The sequence below is a fragment of the Dermacentor albipictus genome, chromosome 2, assembly GCF_038994185.2.
Source record: "Dermacentor albipictus isolate Rhodes 1998 colony chromosome 2, USDA_Dalb.pri_finalv2, whole genome shotgun sequence".
NCBI classification, from domain to species: domain Eukaryota; kingdom Metazoa; phylum Arthropoda; class Arachnida; order Ixodida; family Ixodidae; genus Dermacentor; species Dermacentor albipictus.
This window is the reverse complement of record NC_091822.1, coordinates 5,448,159-5,468,729: the sequence shown is the minus strand read 5'-3', so window position 1 is coordinate 5,468,729 and position 20,571 is coordinate 5,448,159. Positions and strand designations below refer to the sequence as shown.

General features: G+C 50.1%; 1 protein-coding gene across 1 annotated transcript in view; it reads right to left on the bottom strand.

The window, feature by feature from the left end:
* Positions 1–20,139, bottom strand: part of LOC139055309 (uncharacterized) — a 96,509-nt gene extending 76,370 nt beyond the window's left edge. The window contains exons 1-2 of the mRNA XM_070532754.1: positions 20,108–20,139; positions 19,543–19,749 (exon numbers count right to left, since the gene is read on the bottom strand). Coding sequence (XP_070388855.1) covers positions 19,543–19,746 — 204 coding nt within the window. The 5' untranslated portion in view covers positions 19,747–19,749; positions 20,108–20,139. The remainder of the gene's footprint in view (positions 1–19,542; positions 19,750–20,107) is intronic.
* Positions 20,140–20,571: the final 432 nt, after the last annotated feature.

Here is a 20,571-nt window from a genome sequence, read left to right as displayed (position 1 = left end):
ACAAGCAAGTGAAAAATGCGTTGACAAGACACGGTGCGCAGAAAACACGTGGCGACGACACAGCGGCAGCCGGTCAGTGATCTCGGCACGCGCGAAGTGGACGCAGCGGGCGCTAGTTTCCAGCGCCCTCTCTCGACACATGGAGAAAGGAGAACTCCAAGCCTTCCCTCCGCTTAGCGCGCAGCCCGCGCCGCTGAGTCACCTAAGCTACTTTTTAGACCGTGGCCCCGGCCGACGTGACGAAGGCACAGTCGCTGAGGGGCTGTCGCGCCCCGGCAAAGCGGTGCTCGTGCCAGCTAGCGCTCCTGGTGCGTGCCGGCCCAGCTTAGTTCCCTAGACGGGACGGTGACTGGCTGCAGCCAGCCTCCACGCGTCTACGTTCAGCGACGTGAACGCTGACGTGTCCTGGCAGGTAGGTCCGGGCCAGCGGTTGTTCCGGGGACGTCGGTCATCTGCTTGCCGAACCTGGTCCTCTGGCGGGACGTCGATTGGTCGCCTAGGAACTGGGGCAGGACCCAGAGAGGCGGTCTCCGGTCGTCTTCTCCTGGAACGCTGCGCCACGGCCACCACGTCCTTCTTTGCGCGCGCCCCTTCTCCAAGATGGCGGCTCCACAAGCTCGCTTCACTCACTCTCCCTCGCCTTCTTTCTTCGTTTACGCTTGTCACTCCTGACAAACAGTTTTACTTTCTCAGGCAAAAGAAAACGTGTGCGTGATAATATACCGACCGAGCGAGAAAGGCTGGAACAAATAGAATCAGACTGTGAATTCCAGGACATGTTTTCATTAAAGAGTACGCCAAGACATTTCACAGCAGCAACCACCACAATTTGTGATGTACCAATCAAAGTTTACTTTCTTGTTATTAGCTCTAAATAATATCGCTTTTGTTTTTGACCTATCTATAGTTAGCGAGTTGTTCAAACTCCAGGTATGCTGTTTAGCGAATTCGTTACTTCTTCTGGATTGAATTTCCAACAATGTGATGATAAATTAATAAGCTTGTATCGTCATCATAGACTATAAATTGGGTTTTTTGATCTATTCTTACTACGTCATTATTATATACATTAAAAAGTAGAGGCCATAGGATACTTCTCTGTGGTACTCTGCTGTTTAGGGATCGACAGCTTGATTTATAGTTGTTAAGTTGTACCTCCTACCGGCGATCACTCAAGCAGCTTTGCATAAGTGTGTAAAATGCCCCACGGAATCCGTAATGATCTAGTTTTTTAAAAGTGTGTTATTATTAATCCGATGAAAGGCTGTCGAATAGTCGATAAATATTCCAAGTATGTAAAGTTGACGCTCTAAACCATCTAATATGATTTCTTTTCGAAGAAGTAACGCGGATTCCGTTAATTCCTTTCGTCTACCTGATGCCCGGTACAGTATGTGAGAAGGGCTTAGAAAGTAAGCCCAACCTGAACCCGGTACAAGCACATTCACATCGAAATCGCTAGCCTGCTGCCATCATTCCGACGTTCTCGTTACATACTCGCTTATGTAGACGTTTATTCCCGTTGGCCTGAAACATAAAACGACGTTTGTTGGGCGAGTTGTTCCAGATTAATCTTGGGTACAAGGCGCGAACACACAGAAACATGAAAGGAGACGGGACAGAGCGCCAGAAGCAGTTCTTCTCAATGGCATATTGGCATTTGCAGTAACTTCTGTGTTTCTCAGTAACTGCCCTTACAAAAATGACTTTAGATTGTGCATAGAAAGTCTATAGACTTTTATAGACGACCTTGCCTTCCTATAGATTTGGACTTTTGTTGATACAAAGTCTATAGACGAAAGTCGGTAAAGTTTCTATTTCTTTTCGTCTATTCGCAGTCTTTAGACGGTCTATAGGAAAAAGTGGATATGGTGTTTGTTTCTTTTTTGTCTGCTTCCCCACAACAGATGCCTATAAACAAAAGTCCATACAGTCTCTTTATTTTTTCTATGTTATTTGTCTATAAACTTTCTATAGACGAAAGTTGATAATATTTCTATTTCTTTATGTCTATTGGCCGTTTAGAGACGGTCTATAGAATAGGTCATATGGTGTTTGTTTCTTTTTTGTCTACTTCTCTACAACAGACACCTATAAGCAAAAGTCCATACAGTCTCTTTATTTTTCTCTATTATTTGTCTATAGACTTTCTATAGACGAAAATTGATAAGATTTATATTTCTTTATGTCTATTGGCCGTTTAGAGACGGCCTATAGGAAAGGTCATATGGTGTTTGTATCTTTTTTGTCTACTTCTCTACAACAGACACCTATAGACGAAAGTCGACACAGTCTCTATTTCTTTTTGCCTATTGTTTGTCTAGACTTTCTGTAGATGAAAGTCGATAAGATTTCTATTTCTTTTTGCCTATTCGCAGTCTATAGATGGTCTATAGAAAAAAGTCGATGAGGTGTTTGTTTCTTTTTTGTCTTCTTCCCCTCTATAGACTACCTATAGACCAAAGTAGATACAGGCTCTTTTTATTGTTGTGCATTCTTCGTCTTTAGACTCTCTAGAGACGATAGTCAATAAGGTGTATGTTTCTTCTTGTCTATTCCCACTCTGCGTAGTTCTTCACAAACACGCACACGGACACCCCCCCCCCCATTCACGTACCCACACTCGCGCACACAGAGAGACAGACACATACACACACACACACATATATATATATATATATATATATATATATATATATATATATATATATATATATATATATATATATATATATATATATATATATATATATTGTAGCGAAGAGAGACGCTAGTGGGTTCAACGGTAGTGGGTCGAGCGCTCCTGCTCAGCAACGGCTCTCGTGCTTGGAAGCTGTGACTGCCCTGCCCATCGACGTTGCGCTGCTCCGAGCTCTGCCTAATAAACGCCTTTAGAATTGGTGGAGGTGCGGGGTACTCTCAGACGATAATCCTGGAACTCCGGTCTCGTACCCTACCATCTACCATGCCCCAAGACGCCTCCCAGCAAACGCCTCCTCCTGCACCCACTGTGTGTCGCGGGGTGCCTCGTCATCGCGACCCTCCTATCTACACTGGAGCGGACGACACTGACGTGGACGAATGGCTCACGGCGTACGACAGGGTAGGCGACCTGAACAAGTGGGACGAAGCGGCCAAACTGAGCCATGTTCTGTTCTACCTCGCTGGAGTTACCAGCCTGTGGTATAACAACCATCAAGCAGAGTTCCAGACATGGTTGGAATTTAAGACTTCCCTCGCCGATGTATTTGTCGCCCTGCTGTTCGTAAGCTGCGTGCCGAGCAACGTTTGCGAGAACGAGCTCAACAGCCAGGCGAAACGTTCACCAGCTATATCGAAGATGTCCTGGACCTATGCAGGAAAGTCGAATCGACCATGGCGGAGTCTGATCGAATCCGAAACATCCTGAAGGGCATAGAAGACGACGCCTTTAACATGTTGCTGGCCAAAAGTCCATGCTATGTGGCTGAAATTGTCACACTGTGTCAGAGCTATGAAGAACTCCGCAGGCAGCGGTCACTGACCCGTCGATCTCTACCGCGTGACGAACACCTCACTGGTTTGGCTGCCATGTCCAACCAGGCAGCGTTGCTCGCAGAAATGAAGGCGTTCGTCCGCGAGGAAGTTGCCCTGCAACTCTCGTTGATGAATTTTGCACAGCCGCAGTCGGTACACGCGCCTTCGCCGTTTTGCGCCTCCGCTTCGCCGTGTCATAGCGCAAGAACTGCACGAGGTTTTGCCTGAGCACCGCCAGCGTGTTCCTGCGGCTCCGCCTCACAGCTACGCCGAAGTCATGGCCAGGCCCTAACAGATCCCGACAGCTGTGCCACTCAGCTACGCGGAAGTCATCACCCAGCCTCAACAACTCCCTCAACGGTGACCTCTCACGTACGCTGGAGTCCTCGCTAGGCCCCGACAACAGCCTTCTATGCAATCAATTCACCAGCCGCCACGTCTAACGCGTCCTTCCACATGGATGGGACCTGCCCCAACGACTCGGTGGCGTACAGCGGATAATCGACCGATATGGTTTGCGTGCGGCTACGCAGGCCACGTCGCACGCTACTGTAGTCTCGTGCAGTCGCCTAGCGCTACACCTTATGGGCCAAGTTCTATTGCGGGTTCTCCGCGCCCTTATTACGACGACGAACCTCGGGCTGCGTCACCACCATTCCGCCGGTCCGCCAACATCCGCCGCTCAACTTCTTCACGCCGACGCTCCCCATCACCGATGTGGCCTCGGCCCGAAGCTCGGGATGAGGAAACCTAATCGTCGCAGTCCATGAGGCAAGGGCTGCGATCCCATCAAAACGCGGAAGTCCTCAACGTAGCCCGACCAATGCGATAGACGTGTTAGTTGACGGTGTGCGCACATATGCCCTCGTGGATACCGGAGCCGGTGTATCAGTTATGGACGCAAAGCTTTGTCGCTTCCTTCGAAAGGTTACGACGCGCATTGCTGGACTCGCCCTCCGAACAGCAGGCGCACAGCGTATTCACCCGATTGCGGCGTGCACCGCTCGTGTTCTCATCGAGGACGTTGTGTACGCCGTCGAATGTATTGCGATTTCCTCATGCTCCCACGAAGTTATCCTGGGGTGGGACTTTCTCGCCCGCCACGATGCCGTCATTCATTGCGCACGGGCCGAACTAGAACTGTCACCGATCTCAGATATGACGCTTGCCGATAATGCCTTTTTTGCGAACAAACTACTCGACAGGCACGACACAAACGTTCCTGCCAACTCGTCAGTGATTGCATCAATGCAGTGCAGCAGCCTCTCTGACGCCATCGCACTACTTTCTCCGTCGGGCCACTTTTATACTCGAAAAGGTCTGCTGCTGCCTTTTGCGACTGTGAACGTCAAACAGGGCTCCGCGGCTATTTTTGTCTATAACCCCTTCCCATACCCTGCGATGCTGCTTCAAGGCGAATGTCTTGGCCACGTGGAAGTGATCGACGCCGTACAAATTACGGATGTTCCCGAAGACACGTCCTGCGCCAATTACAACACGCTCGGTTCTCTCTCTGCGTCGGACCCTTTGCCCACAGGTGTGTTCGATTCATCTATTGCCGACGGCCTCACCCCACCTCACCGTTCACAGCTTCTGCGCATCTTAGAATTATTTCGTTCTTCTTTTGATGTCGGGCAACCTTCCCTTGGCCGGGCGTCTGCTGTCACGCACCATATTGACACTGGCTCCCAACCGCCATTGCGGCAAAGACCATATCGCGTCTCTGCCACAGAACGTCGTGTGATTAATGAGCAAGCGGACGATATGCTTCGCCGCGAAGTGATCCAACCCGCGAACAGTCCATGGGCATCCCCTGTCGTCCTTGTTACGAAAAAAGACGGCTCGGTACAGTTCTGTGTAGACTATCGGCGCCTGAACAAGATCACTCGCAAAGATGTATACCCGCTGCCGCGAATCGCTGACGCCATCGATAGCCTACACGGAGCAGAATTCTTTTCATCTCTAGATTTACGCTCCGGCTGTTGGCAAGTACCCATGGCTGACGTTGATAGGCCGAAGACAGCCTTTGTCACACCCGACGGCTTATACGAATTTAACGTCATGCCGTTTGGACTTTGTAATGCGCCAGCAACCTTTGAACGCATGATGGACACAGTTCTCCGCGGTTTGAAGTGGCACACGTGCTTATGTTATCTCGACGACGTTGTTGTTTTTGCCTCTGACTTCACCACGCACCTTCAACGCCTACGGCGTGTTTTGACGTGCTTAGCAAACACTGGCCTCCAACTGAACCTAAAGAAGTGCCGATTTGCAGCGCGGCAGCTCACGATACTAGGTTACGTCGTCTCGAAGGATGGAATCCTCCCCGATCCAGACAAACTTCGGGCCGTAGCTGAATTTCCTAAACCGACGTCCGTCAAAGAACTGCGCAGTTTTGTCGGTTTGTGTTCCTACTTCAGGCGCTTCATTCGCATTCGCAATTTCGCCGCCGTCATATCGCCCCTGACGAAGCTCCTTGGCAGCAACGGACCACTCCATTCGTGGTCGTCCGAGTGCGACGAGGCGTTCACTAAGCTCCGTCATTTGCTGACGCCTCCTCCCATTTTGCGCCACTACGACCCAACGGCACCTATTGAGGTACACACAGATGCCAGCGGTGTTGGCCTCGGCGCTGTCCTAGCGCAGCGCAAAGAAGGGTTTCCTGAATATGTTGTGGTATATGCAAGCCGTATGCTTACTAAAGCCGAGACCAATTACACCGTCACGGAAAAAGAATGCATGGCGATCATCTGGGCGCTTACCAAGTTCCGGCCCTATTTGTATGGTCTCCAATTTGATGTCGTCACGGACCACCATGCACTATGCTGGCTGTCGTCATTGAAGGATCCCTCAGGCCGTCTCGCCCGCTGGGCGCTTCGCTTACAGGATTAAGATATCCGCGTACTGTACCGCAACGGACGCCAGCACGCTGATGCTGACGCCCTCTCACGTTCTCCCTTGCCAGTCGACAATCCCTGCTGCGCAATATCCCAGCTTGACGTTCCTTCCATCGACATTGCGCCCATCGCTTCTGAGCAGCGCAAGGACCCCTGGATTGCCTCCATGATAGACTGCCTTGCTGATCCGTCATCGCAGCCAACCAATCGTGCATTGCGCCGTCAGGCTCGCCATTTCGCCATTCGAGACGACCTGCTTCACCGACGCAATTACACGTCTGACGGCCGCCAGTGGTTATTAGTTGTACCTTGAAGCCTGCGTTCTGAAATATGCGCATCCTTCCACTCTGATCCACAGTACGCTCACTCGGGACTTTGCAAAACCTACCAGTGCCTCCGACGACGCTATACTACTGGCGGGGAATGTACAACTACATTCAAACGTTCGTTCGCTCATGCGCCGACTACCAGCGCCAAAAATCTTCACCCCACCACTCGTCAGCTGGTCTCCAACCTCTACCCTGCCCTACCCAGCCGTTCGGGTGTGTTGGTATCGATTTGTATGGGCCACTTCTCCTGACGTCGTCTGGTAACCGCTGGGCCATTGTGGCAGTAGATCACCTTACACGATACGCTGAAACCGCAGCTGTCCCAGCAGCTACAGCGTGCGATGTGTTGCATCATTCCTGCTTCGCCGATTCATCCTGCGGCATGGTACACCTCAAGAACTGCTCAGCGATCGCGGACGCGTCTTCCTGTCGGAAGTAGTTGAAGCGATTATCAAAGAGTGCCACGTTATTCATCGTATGACTACGGCATAACACCCTGTAACGAATGGCCTCACAGAACGCTTCAACCGTACGCTCGGCGACATGCTTTCAATGTACGTTGCCTCCGACCACACGAACTGGGACGCCGTTCTGCCATTCGTCACCTACGCGTATAATACCGCTACGCAAAGCACCACTGGATTTTCACCCTATTTCTTGCTGTATGGTCGACACCCTTCGCACACCATTGATGCAATTCTGCCATACCGGCCAGATGCATCCGAGTGCGTGCCTATTTCTGCCACGGTCAGACATGCAGAAGAGTGCCGCGACCTCGCACGGGCCTTTCCTTCCGGTGATCAAGAGCGCCAGAGGAGCACTCGCGGTGACGCCACTCCCACGGTCACCTTCGATCCGGGAGCGCTCGTGTGGCTCTCAGTTCCTTTAACTGCCCCTGGCCTCTCATCAAAACTGGTCCCTAAGTATGAAGGCCCTTATCGTGTTCTCGAACGAGCATCTCCTGTGAACTATCCCATAGAACCAGTTGAGCCATCTTCAGACATGCGCCGCCATGGACGAGACATTGTCCATGTCGACTGTTTAAAGCCTTACTACGACCCGCTCATCGTGACGAGCTGTTAGGTCGCCGGACGGCTCCCGTCTCGCTCCTGGGGTTTGATTGTAGCGAAGAGAGACGCGAGTGGGTTCAGCGCTACTGGCTCTAAACGGTAGTGGGTCGAGCGCTCCTGCTCAGCAACGGCTCTCGTGCTTGGAAGCTGTGACTGCCCTGCCCGTCGACATTGCGCTGCTCCGAGCTCTGCCTAATAAACGCCTTTAGAATATATATATATATATATATATATATATACACACATATATATATATATATATATATATATATATATATATATATATATATATATATATATATATATATATTCTAAAGACATTCTAGAGAATATTCTAGAGATATTCGAGACATTCTAGACATTCGAGAGATATTCTAGAGACGCAGAGAAGAGACGACGAACTTTTAGAAAGACTTATTTACTGAACGTTTTCAGCTGGTGCACCAGCCTTCGTCACAGTACAGTGATATATATATATATATATATATATATACTGTGAGCATTATATTACCCCATCATCTTCTCCATCTGTATATATTGTGACGTAGTGGTGACGTTGAAGAACACAGTAGCACCGCTGTGAACGACAAAACTAAATTTTATTGGGCGAACCTGTGCCCACAAAAGAGGCTACACTTTTAGCACAACGATAGCGGCGAACACAGTCGGCGGTCGTCGAAAATCTGATCAGCGGGTCAAGCGCGGCGGCTTTTATACAACAGTCGTCGAACGTTCCAGACTAATCGTTGGGGCCCGCGTGCCTTCCACAAAGTTCTACGCCATTCGCGTCACGCGATGAAATCTGATAGCACAAGGTTCGGCGACAACAGACAACCGGATAGAAGCAACGATAACTTTCCAGAAACTTCGGATGCATGCAGGCGCATCCCGCGCTATGCGATAACATTTGTTAGGTGGCGAAACCTGGTCGCCCGATAAAGATAAGTACGCGTGTCAATACCCCCCTCTTAAAAAGCATCGACCCGATGCTGCATACAAACGAAAGTAAAGAAAACGCGCGTAGCAACGAAAACAACAAAACCAAATAAGGAAGTTCGTCAGCGTGCGTAAAACGGTTTCAGACGCACCACATGGACCACTTCAGATCGTGCGCGGCGCCGCCGTGAATGCGAAATTCCGTCTGGCACGACCTCATAGTCCAGTGCGCCAATACGTCGAATGACCTTGTAGGGTCCGAAATAGCAGCGCAATAATTTCTCACTCACTCCTCGTCGACGTATCGGGGTCCAAACCCAAACACGGTCGCCGGGCTGGTACTCGACGAAGCGTCGTCGGAAGTTGTAGTGTCGGCTGTCAGTCCTCTGTTGGTTCTTGATCCGTAGGCGGGCGAGCTGTCGGGCTTCTTCGGCGCGCTGGAGATAGCCAGCGACGTCAACATTGTCTTCGTCAGTGACGTGGCGCAGCATGGCATCGAGCGTCGTCGTCGGGTTCCTGCCGTAAACCAGCTTAAACGGCATGATCTGTGTTGTTTCTTGCACCACCGTGTTGTAAGCGAAGGTTACATACGGCAGGACCGCGTCCCACGCCTTGTGCTCGACGTCGACGTACATTGCTAGCATGTCGGCGAGGGTCTTGCTCAGGTGGTCTCTGGCCGGCGTTATTTGCGCCAGGGATATTCCGCGAAGGAGTACTTGTGTACAAAATTCACAAGCGGAAGGCAGGACGTGTTATCCGAAATGGTAATGACGGTGTGAGGAAAAGCGACGTTATGCGAGAGCAGGACATCCGGATTAGGGGATACGATGTAGTCACGATCTGGTATGGGTGAACGAGGGAGACACCTATTTATGTAACGGCACGGTGAGGGAGGCGAAGATGCTCTGTGGAACTTAGCCGTATCCAAGCACTATCGGGACGGTAAATAGCAGCAGGCAGAGCGAGTGGCACAACACTGGCAGAACAGTCTATCAAAGCGGAATGTGTAGATAGAAAGTCAAGGCCCAGGATGAGGTCGTGAGGGCAGTGCTCCAGAACATAAAATTAAACGGACGTGTAATGTCCGGCGGCACTCACGAGAACTGGACAGATGCCAATAACGGCTAGTTTTTCACCGTCGGTGACACGGACCATGGGTGACGGGGCAGGAATGAGGACTTTCTTGGGACGATTCCGAAGCTGAGCATTCATAACAGATACGTGCGCGCCAGTGTCAATCAGAGCCGTAACAGGCACACCATGCACGTTCGCTTTATTGAGGTTCCGATGTGTGCACAAGGTCAGAAGAGGATTTTTGCGTCGGGTCAGTTTGGCAGCATCACCTCCAGCACCCGTTAGTTTTCCGGAAGGGTTCGCCGGAAGGAGCTAGGGGATGGTAATCGATTAGATGGGGGCGATCGGGAGAAGCGGCGACGTGGCGATGGAGAGCGGCTAGAGCGGGTAGGCAGAGAAGTGTCGCCAGAATTTACTGGCTGCGTTTGAGGGGGAACCGAAAGGCAGCATGAGGGCAGTGGGATCGGAGGTAGGGCGAGGTGGTCGAATTCTACGAAGACCGGCAGTAACGTGAATTATTACCGATATGGCCACAAGTGAAGCATATAGGCTTGTCGTCTGGAGTGCGCCATTCGGCCGGTTTGCGATACCGCGCGGGAGCATTCAGGCTGCGGGTGCGTATGACAGTGCTGGATGGAGAGTAGTCACGCCGTGGTCGGACTGAGGAGCGTGGGCAGGGCCCGACTGCTGAGGTCTTCGCAGGTGGACGTAGCAGCCGTGTTGGGCAATGGTGGCTGGGCAATGCGGTGACTTTTGGCTTCTTCAAACCGCTGGCATTCGGAAATAATGGCTTGCACAGTTGAAGAATTCTTGAACACAAGGAGGTGGAAGGCATCATCTGCTATGCCCTTAATGACATGTGCAACTTTATTAGGTTCGGACATCGTCGGATCCGCTTTGTGGCACAGAGCAAGCACGTCCTGGATGTACGTGAGGTAGGATTTAGTGCACCTCTGGACACGCGAAGTGAGGTCTTTAGGGCGGCGCACTGACGTCCAATAGGCTTGCCTAACAAATCTTTGAGCTTCTGTTCACAAATGTGCCAGCTGGCAAGTTCCTCCTTGTAGGTCCGAAACCAGAGGCGTGCCATGCCGGCGAGGTAAAATATCAAATTAGCGAGCATGACGGTCTGATCCCAGTAGTTGCTGGAGCTTACCGGCTCATTTTGTTGAAGGCAGTCTTCAACATCAGTGTCGTCGGTGCCGGAAAAGCTTCCTGGGTGGCGGGGTTGTGCTAGAATGATGGTGGGTGTGGGTGCCGATTGGCCCGAATCATCCTCGCCTTGTGCTGGCATTGTAGATGCAGCCAAGGAGCACCCGCTGCGTAAATCCGTCTTGATAATGGTCCTGCAACCTCCACCAAAAAGTGCATATCATATTGACCGCAAACAAAGACGGGGACAGCGGAAGAGAACACGTAAACGACACGGGCGGTAACTTTCAACTGGTTTATTTACGGGAGCCCGTGGCCACATATAGACAAATAGAACATGCGCAGAACGCAGCCAACAAGAACACTCATCAGCCTCGCGGGGCAACCAATTAAGCATCGACCAAAAATTTTACGGTGTTAATAACAATCAGACATATAATTACAGGATATTTACAATGATTGGTGTAGCTGACAAGATGGAAGACAGCGCGCGAAGCCCAGAGTGTCGTCTTCTTCCGACCAAGCTGACATCTTCGTCAGCGTGTCTCAATATATATATATATATCTTCTGAAAGGGAAGCGGCACAAACGTAGCTGTATTACCCAAAAGAGAGGCCCGAAGTTGTGCCGTATTTCCACAGAGTGGCTCACAATCTAAAGAATGTCGCCACTAGATACCAAATTCCGGCAGTGTTTTCGGCTCCTCAGAAACTGTCAATGTTGTGCAGCCGTATTTATAAAACAAGTAAAAAACCAGATTGTGGAAAGAACTACGCGAAGTTTGTAGATTGCAGCGTCGGTGTGGTTTATAAGATTCCCTTGTCATGTGGCAAAGTGTAAGTAGGGCAGTCAGGCCACTGTCTTAACGAGCGCCTTAGAGAAAATGAGCGATCCATACCAACAGGCACAGGTTCCCATTTGGCTCAGCATTGTAAAATATGCGAATGCAAACCCATGTTTCGTGATACCACGATGCTGAAAAAGAGCCATGACACCACCACCCGAGAGTTATCGGAAGCATTCTTCATTCAGTCATTGCGGTCACAGTGAATTAGTGTGCCTTCCTTAACCTTGTACAATGCTGAATACGGTTTTTTGGACTCTGTCGCATGAGTGCGCTCTTGGGATCAGATGTTGGTGGCTCCACTGCTTGGTGCTCACTGCGCATGTTCCTCTAGTTTCAGCTGTTCTTTAAAGGAGTGACGCAATAGAATGATGTCAGTTGGGAGTAGCGCCTTGTCCTGGTCGTCTTTCTTGTGTCTGTTGTTTTGCGCTAAAGAAAGTATTCAAGTGATAACGCATTTCAGTGTGTTGCCATAGCCACACGTGTGCTAGTAATGTAGTACTGACACTCATTTACAGCACAACTATAGTCGATGGCGCTTTGCATCCCCCTGGGATAAAACATAACCCGGGGTAATCACCTGGAAACTCGCAGAGATATAATAGCATGTCTGCCACCATGCATTGCAGGGCACGAGCGCCGCTTGTAATACGTGTCACAATACGCACAGAGTGAAGCCGCAAGCGCTAAATAAAATACGAACTGCAGTATTGAGCAATAAGTATGCTGTAGTTTAAAACAGCCCACTTACGCACAGAACTATCATATACTACATCCGAGGCAACAAGATTTTTCTGGCAAGCAACGCTTTTTACTTACTTACTGGTTCTTCAGAGTTTCTTTGCCAATTTAAGATTATAATTCATATCAAATCGCGAACAGTGCACAATATTCTATAACTCTAAATGATGATCATTTCATTTCTGTCGACATCGGACGAGATATTCTGCCCAGTTGTCAATCCTGTTAAACTCATATCTTCTTTCAGAGTGTGGGGCGCTATAACGTAAAATTATTCCAAACTTTTCAATTCCAATTCTGCAATCAGTCCTCCGCGATTGGCCGAAAACACTTTTTGGACCACCGCCACTTCGCCTGTCTGTCACGCGACGTCACGAAAACCGCGATAGCTCCCCATCGGATATGACGTGTACACAGTGATTATGCATGATTTGACCAAAAAAAAGAAAAATAGTTATTTACGATTCCATGCTTTTCGCCATTAGCCCTCGGCTATTGGTCAAAAGTTTTCGGACTGCACCCACTTCACCTGCCTGTCACGCGAGGTCACAAAACCGCAGAAGCCCACCGCGTCAAAGTGACGTGTACACGTTAAAGATGCATTAATATGCCGAATAAAACTGCATTTTCTTCTGAATAGCTGCAAGCTCCCGGTCCGAAAGGAATAAAAGATGGCTGCCACCGATCGCTCAGGCACTGGCTACTCGCACCTGCCGGAGAGCATGAGTTTATTTGCGTATAATAAATCTTTTTGCGCGGCCGTGTAACGTTTTCGAGCCCTTTCGGCACGTTTACGACCTCGTTCTGCCAACTATTCTTTGCTGAAGATCCGTTTTAGCGTCATTCTTAAGCTTCCGTTGTATGCCGCAAGCTAAGTAAGGGAAAGCGGACCAATCGCAAACGCCAGCACCACTCTCTTCATCTGGTTATCGATTTTCAGTGCAGTGGCTCGGTCCCATTGAATCCCTCTCCACTTGAGCGTGCTCCTCGCCTCTTGTCAGCCAATTAGATAAGACAAGCCGCTCAGTGTAGGCAATTTTATTCGTTTTGTAAGCAAAAGGTGGCCTCCTATGAACGTGGAGAGCTTTTGATTGGTCTGTTCAAACAACCCTGCGAGTGACCACCCGATGCTTGCGTCAGCGGTTACGTAAATGTGACGTAAGGAGATTGGAATAAAAACATTTTGGACTAGTTTTACGATATAGTGCCCTAGCACTTCAGAGGGTACATCGTTGAATAACGCCACAAAATATTACTCGAGCCAAACTTTTTCCCAAGAAATTGCAGTCCTGCTAGTGTGTAGAAAGAAGATATATATATATATATATATATATATATATATATATATATATATATATATATATATATATATATATATATATTGCCACCTGCAGTAGTGGGCACAGTGCAAGCGAATAGACAGGAAGGACAAGAAGGAAGAGGCGCGCGTGCTACCCCCGCCTGCTCGATAGCCAGGTCCCACCACCATGTTTTTCAGAAGCCAGCTGTCTTCATTAAACGTCGCGAGTCCTCTTTAAAGAAACGTGACAAAGTGGTGGAGGTGCTGGGTATTTCTCACTCATGCCGCACACCCCTCCTGGAAGCGGAACCACCAGCCCAGTGCCAATCCACACTCTCGTCCATCCGACCGTCCGTAAGTTCAGGGGACTGCTTTCGCAAGAGAACACAGTGATTCCAACCACCTCAACTGGTACGGATAGCACGGTGACCCCTCCCCTCTCTATCAGGTACAGACTTCAGTATCCACAGGTTCCAAAGTCCTTCCATGGCGACCTGTTCAACGACGTCGAAGACTGAGTGGCTGACTTCAAGCCCGTGGCCGAGTACAAAGAATGGGACGACTCGACTAAACTTAGAAATGCCCATCTGCCTATAGGGCGGTGTGCGTACGTGGTTTCAAAACCGTGAGGAGCAACTGACGTCGTGGCCTGAGTTCTGCCGTCAGCTGCTAGGCACCTACGCCAGTGCTGATCACTGCGAACGAGCAGAACGAGCAATCCAGGCCCGTGTTCACCTTCCCAACGAACGTGTCATCACGTTTGTCGAAGACATAACGCACCTCATCAGACGAGCAGACACAGGAATGACCACTGGCAAGAAGTCGCGTCACCTGATGCGAGGAGTGAAGGAATAGCTCTTCGCTGGTCTTGTGCGGAGCCCTCCGAAGACTGTCGCCGAATTTCTGTCTGAGGCTGTAAGTATGGAGAAGATGATTCGGCAGCGATCGAACTTCTACGAGCGGCAAGTGACCGGGACATCCTATTCCGATATTTTCACGGCCACCAGAGGCCACGATGACAACCTCCGAGCACTCATCCGCACCATCGTGCGCGATGAAATGCAGAATGTTTATGGCGCGTCAAAGGCTACGGTGAGCTCTATTGCGACCGTTGTAAAAGATCAAATGCACCAAGCGCTCCGATCCACCTTTCCTTTAGCCAGCACCATGCCTGCACTACTGAACACCGGCGTATGACCTACGCAGAAGCCCTCAGACTCTCTGCTCCATCACCTTCGCTGTTTGTTCACGCCACTCATCCAGTTGCACTTTCAGCAGCCCAGCCGCGACAATACATCGAAGAACAACGCACGCCTCCCACGTTTCCCCTTGCCGCTCCTCCTGTTAAGCTTCAGGCGCAGCAGCCAGTGCATTACGCCGATGATCGACGCATGACCACTCGGAAGTCGGAAAATTGGCGCATACCGGACAACTGTCGCCTGTGCTTCGACTGCGGTGAGGCAGATAAATTGTACTGCCAGTGCCCATACCGACGCCTCGGGTTGCGAGGCCCTTCCGCCTGCTCGCCGCCACCCAGGCCTGGCCAACAACCACGGGAGATTGATGGTTATCTCGATCAACAGAGCGCATGCCACCGGCTACCGGCCGACAGTCACGCTCGCCGTCGCCAAGACGATTTTCACCACCACTCCGGCAAGAATCGAGCGCAAGATAGCCCAGTCTCGCCGGGAAAAATAACTACAGCGACTTTTGGGGGCGAGGCCACTGGCAGTCGACGCGCTGAAGACCTCCGATGAATGCGATCAAGGACGGGCACCGATCTGACGTCAACTGCAGCTGAACAGAATGACGGGCTTTCGCTCGACCTACCGGTGGTGATCGATGGTTACGTGGTTAGCGCTTTAGTGGATACCGGTGCGGACTTTTCTATATTAAGCAGGAAGATGGCGACGCTTCCAAAGAAAGTAATTACCCCTTGGCATCGCTCGAAGATTCGGACGGCTGGTGGTCGTTACTCCACTGGGAACCTGCATGGCCAGAGTTTGGATTCGAGGATCGACATTTGTGGCGAGCTGCCTTATTCTACGCGAATGCTCCCGTGACGTCATTTCGGGGTTGACTTTCTGCAAAAATATGGCGCTGTTATTGATCTACCGAGAGGTGTACTCGCCTTCTCAGCCGACCGAGCAATCGACGGATACGGCGAAAACAGACGACGCCCTTTGTGCTTCCGCCAAAAAGCACTACGCTTCCTCCACGATCCAGTGTCCATGTCGAAGTTATGTGCGGTGGAATACACGAACGTGAAGTCGTTGCAGAAAGCAACTTATCCCGTCTACTGGCGCAAGGTGTTTGTCCGGCCAGGAGTGTGCTACAGCTTAGTCATGGCCGTTCTCAGTTGCTTGTCACCAACTTCAGTAACGAGCATCGCCACCTTTTCTGTCGTACTTTGATTGAGTTTGCCTACGAAATTGAGAACGTGGCTGACTGTTTTGCCACTGAAGTCTTGGGATTGCCTGACAAGTCACTGAGCAATATCGACATCAATTCAGAGCTATAGAAAGACAACCAGGCAGCACTGCACGAGCTCTTGCTTGATTGAATTCAGGGCATGCTGTGCAAGTTTGTCCAAGGTATGCCAGGCTTCTACCAGAGGGCAGAGGATCACCACATGTGACGAGGCACGTCCGATACGCCATCGGCCCTACCGCGTGTCGGTGAAAGAACGAGAAGCGATTCGTACGCAAGTAAATGAGATGCTTCAAAACGCCGTTATAGAACCTTCCAAAAGCTCATGGTCGTCTCGGGTCGTTCCTGTCAAAAAGAAAGACGCAACGCTACGCTTCTGCATGGACTAACAGAACCTCATCAACGTAACTAAGAAGGACGTGTACCCACTGCCATGTATCGACGATTCGTTAGAAAGACTGCAGCGTGCCCAATATTTTCCGTCACTTGATTTGAAAAGCAAGTACTGGCCAATTCAGGCAGATGAACAGGACCGCGAGAAAACTGCTTTCGTGACTCCCGACGGCCTCTACGAATTTTGAGTGCTCCCTTTCGGCTTGTGCTCAGCCCCAGCTACTTTGCATCGAATCATGGATACCGTCCTCGTTGGACTGAAGTGGCAGACTTGTCTCGTGTAGCTTGATGACGTAGTAGCCTTTTCTGAAACATTTGAGCAACATCATCGCCTGCAAAATGTCCTAGAAACGATCCGATCGACTTATCTCACGCCCAAACCAGAAAAGCGCCAGTTGATTGTGAAGAACTCAACTTTTTCGGACACGTCGTAAGCGCCAGAAGAGCTCGGCCAGATCCCGACAAGCTTTCTACGGCAGCGGTAATTCCTCCTGCTGCCGACAAGAAAGCCGTGCGGCGTTTCGTAGGCTTCTGTGCGTATTATCGCTGTTTCATCAAAAAATTACCTAAGATGGCGGGACTCCTGACTCGCCTTACAAGGGATGACACGCCATTTGCTTGGACGAGTGAGCAACAGACGGCCTTCGCTAAACTACGTAAATGCACGCAGTCAGCACTTGTCCTGGCACATCTTGACGACGACGCTGACACCGAGGTGCATAGTGACGCCAATAACATTTGTGTTGGCGCAGTATTCGTCCAATGACACGGTGGAGCTTGCGGCTAGAGTAAAATGAGGTCATCATCGTTTAAAAGTCTGGTCACAAGCACGAAGACGCTGACACATTGTCGCGTACACCCGCCGAACCTGTCAGTCGAGAGTCAGAGAACGACGACGGCTTCCTGGGCGCAATTACTGCATCGGACTTGATGAGACGACAGCGTGACGCCCCCTAAATTAGATCTATCATCGACCACTTAGAGGGCCGCCCAACAAGTAATCCACACCATCTATGTCGCGTATTGACGTCCTCCTGTCTACGCGACAACGTGTTTTACAAGAAAAACGTCTGTTCGAATGACCGAGCCTCACTTCTGGTGGTTCCGAAAGACTTGCGGGACAATGTTCTTTTCGCTTGCTATGACGAACCCATATCTGGCTAGTTGGGATCCTCACGAACACTTGCCAGAGAGCGCGAGATGTATTACTGGCCTGGCCTTACGGCAAGCGTCAAACAGTATGTTAAAGGCTGCCGCGAATGTCAGCGGCGAAAGTCAACGTCCATGAAGCCCGCCGCGTTATTGCAACCTACCGAACCACCTCATAAGCCATTCGACCAAGTCGGCCGTCCGCTGTAATCACAGCACAACTCATGCACGAAATTTTTCATTTGAGCAACACCAGGCATCGAAAGACGACTGCTTGCCATCCGCAGTCCAACAGACGTACGGAGCGATTAAACAAGACCATCACGGACTTGATCTCTATGTATATTGACGTCCAGCACAAAACATGGCATCACATCTTATCTTACGTGAGCTTCGCGTATAATACCACCATACAAGAATCAATGCGCGTTACACCATTTTGTCTCCTTTACGGCCCGGAAGTTCAGACAATGCTGGACACTATGCTTCCGTGTCAAGACAACGAGCATGTAACTACTGAAGCCGAAAAATGTGCTCAGCGCGCTGAGGAAGCTGAGGAAGACATCACGGCCGAAATAATGGCGGACGCATTGGCTGCTACGTGGGTATCGTGGTACGGCTGCCCGTCGCGCATAACTATAGTAGGCCGAGACCGGCAATCCAAAAGCTTGCTTCTTTCTGCACTGGCGTGTGTGCTCGGCACGCGCCTACATAACACCATGGCTTACCACTCATAATGTGACGGCATGGTCGAGCGTCCCCAACGACAACTAAAGGCGTCATTGACCGCCACGCTCGACAGACAGCAATAGGTGGAAAGGCTACTGGGGCTGTGAGCGACAATCAAGGATGACCTCAGAGTTAGCACTGCCGAGATGCTTTATTGATTAGCAATCCGCTTTCCAGGCGTTTTTCGGCACCCAACAAGGCACTCCGTCAGCGGCAGCGCAGCACTTAGAGAGGCTACACTTCTGGCTCGATCAGCTTCGACCTACACCCAACGACCTATCACCCGCGGGCAGCCCGTGCTTAGATTTCCGACAATTGAAATAACCACGCGCGTCTTCCTACAGCACGACTCTATCAAGCCACCGTTGATTCCCTCCTATGAAGGCCCCTTTCATGTGGTTTCGTGTTCAAAGCAAACCTTGGAGATTGGCAAACCTTGGTTCGAGGCAAAAAAGCCCGTGAAACCCGCCTATCTTGAGCATTAACGCCCCATTCCTCCCTCCATTCACACCTAAGCCTCCGGCATTCTAGGGGGGAGCCCTTGTAGCGATGATCTGTCTCTGTAATTTGTCAACCGCTTCTGTGAAATTTAGTTACCACTCGACTGGCCTCCACGTGGGCGTCATTGTCCACTGCTTTTTTTCTGACCGACAGGGGCGCCACCACTGCCACTCGGCAAACCTGTTTTACTGTGGAATAAAGCCAGTCTACTCTTCGTTCTCAACCTGTCAAAATGTGCACGACTTGCCTCCGCTAAACGTAGCTCCTAACAACTACATTTCGGAAGTAAGAGCAAGCAATTTTTGACAGCTTTTGAGAGGAGGTCCTAAATTCCTTGCTGCATGCTGTGCAATAATATTTGGTTCACATGTTCACAGGAGCCTCGTTAGCAGATCGTCAGCCTTTTCTCACAATGTTCGAAAAGGGCCTAGGGCCCCTTTACGTAGAGCTTGAGTGTGCAGTGGATGCGCAAGCTTCTTACTTGGAGATTCAGTGTCTCGACGAGGAATCCGACGTCAACCATGTCGAGTGTGATGAGGAATCCGTAGCAGAAGCAGAAGATGCGCAACGACCAGGTTGACGTGGGATCGACGAGGCAGTAGGCGATGCCACACAGCATGACAAGGTTTCCCCCGTAAGCGACCATGATTGCGACTCTGAGGATCCGGTTCGTGTACCGGATCATGCCCTGCGGATACACACAATATGTGTTCTTTGCCTGCCACAAAAATCCAGGAACGTGCACATCTCGCTTAAAATCTGAGAAAAATATTTTGCATCTGCTCTGTTAGTACTCAAATATCGCAGAGCATCGCAAGCAGAGCATCCGAAGCAAATTTGACATAGCAGCTTTAGTGATACTGTTACAGTGTTTACGAAGGTTTTACAAGAGCTCCGCTCAAAAATCAGTGGTATATTAGCATAACAAATTCATTTTGTTCATCTGAGATGTCCAAACGGAATTGCGCGCCATATATATATATATATATATATATATATATATATATATATATATATATTGTCGCGTGTATCTTGCTGAAGCATACACGCTGAATGGGGATTCCGGCGTTTGTACTTGACGAAACGTAACCGTTGACGCGCGATGCCGAGACGAACCTCGTTCTCTTCTTCTTCAGTCCCCTTGCTGTGCAACACCATGTGGCACTATGCCCCTTTTCAAAACACAATAAATAAATGGAAGAATTAAAACATACATAGGCATGACGTGACAGCGCCGAGATGGCCTAGGACGAACACATAGGCTATAGTCACAATTATTGTGATGTGCGATATAGTCACGAGGTACTGAGGGACGAGCAAACACAAAAACTAACCTGATGATGATGATTATGTGTGGTGTTTTGTGGCGCAAGGGCCAGGCTTGGCCAAAGAGCGCCATGACAAGTGGTGATGTTGACAATGTATTGTGGAAAATGTGACTTGGCTGTAAAGTGGCCTAAAATAGTCGCTGTAGAGTGCGTAAAATCTATGTACTATAAACGTATGGCGT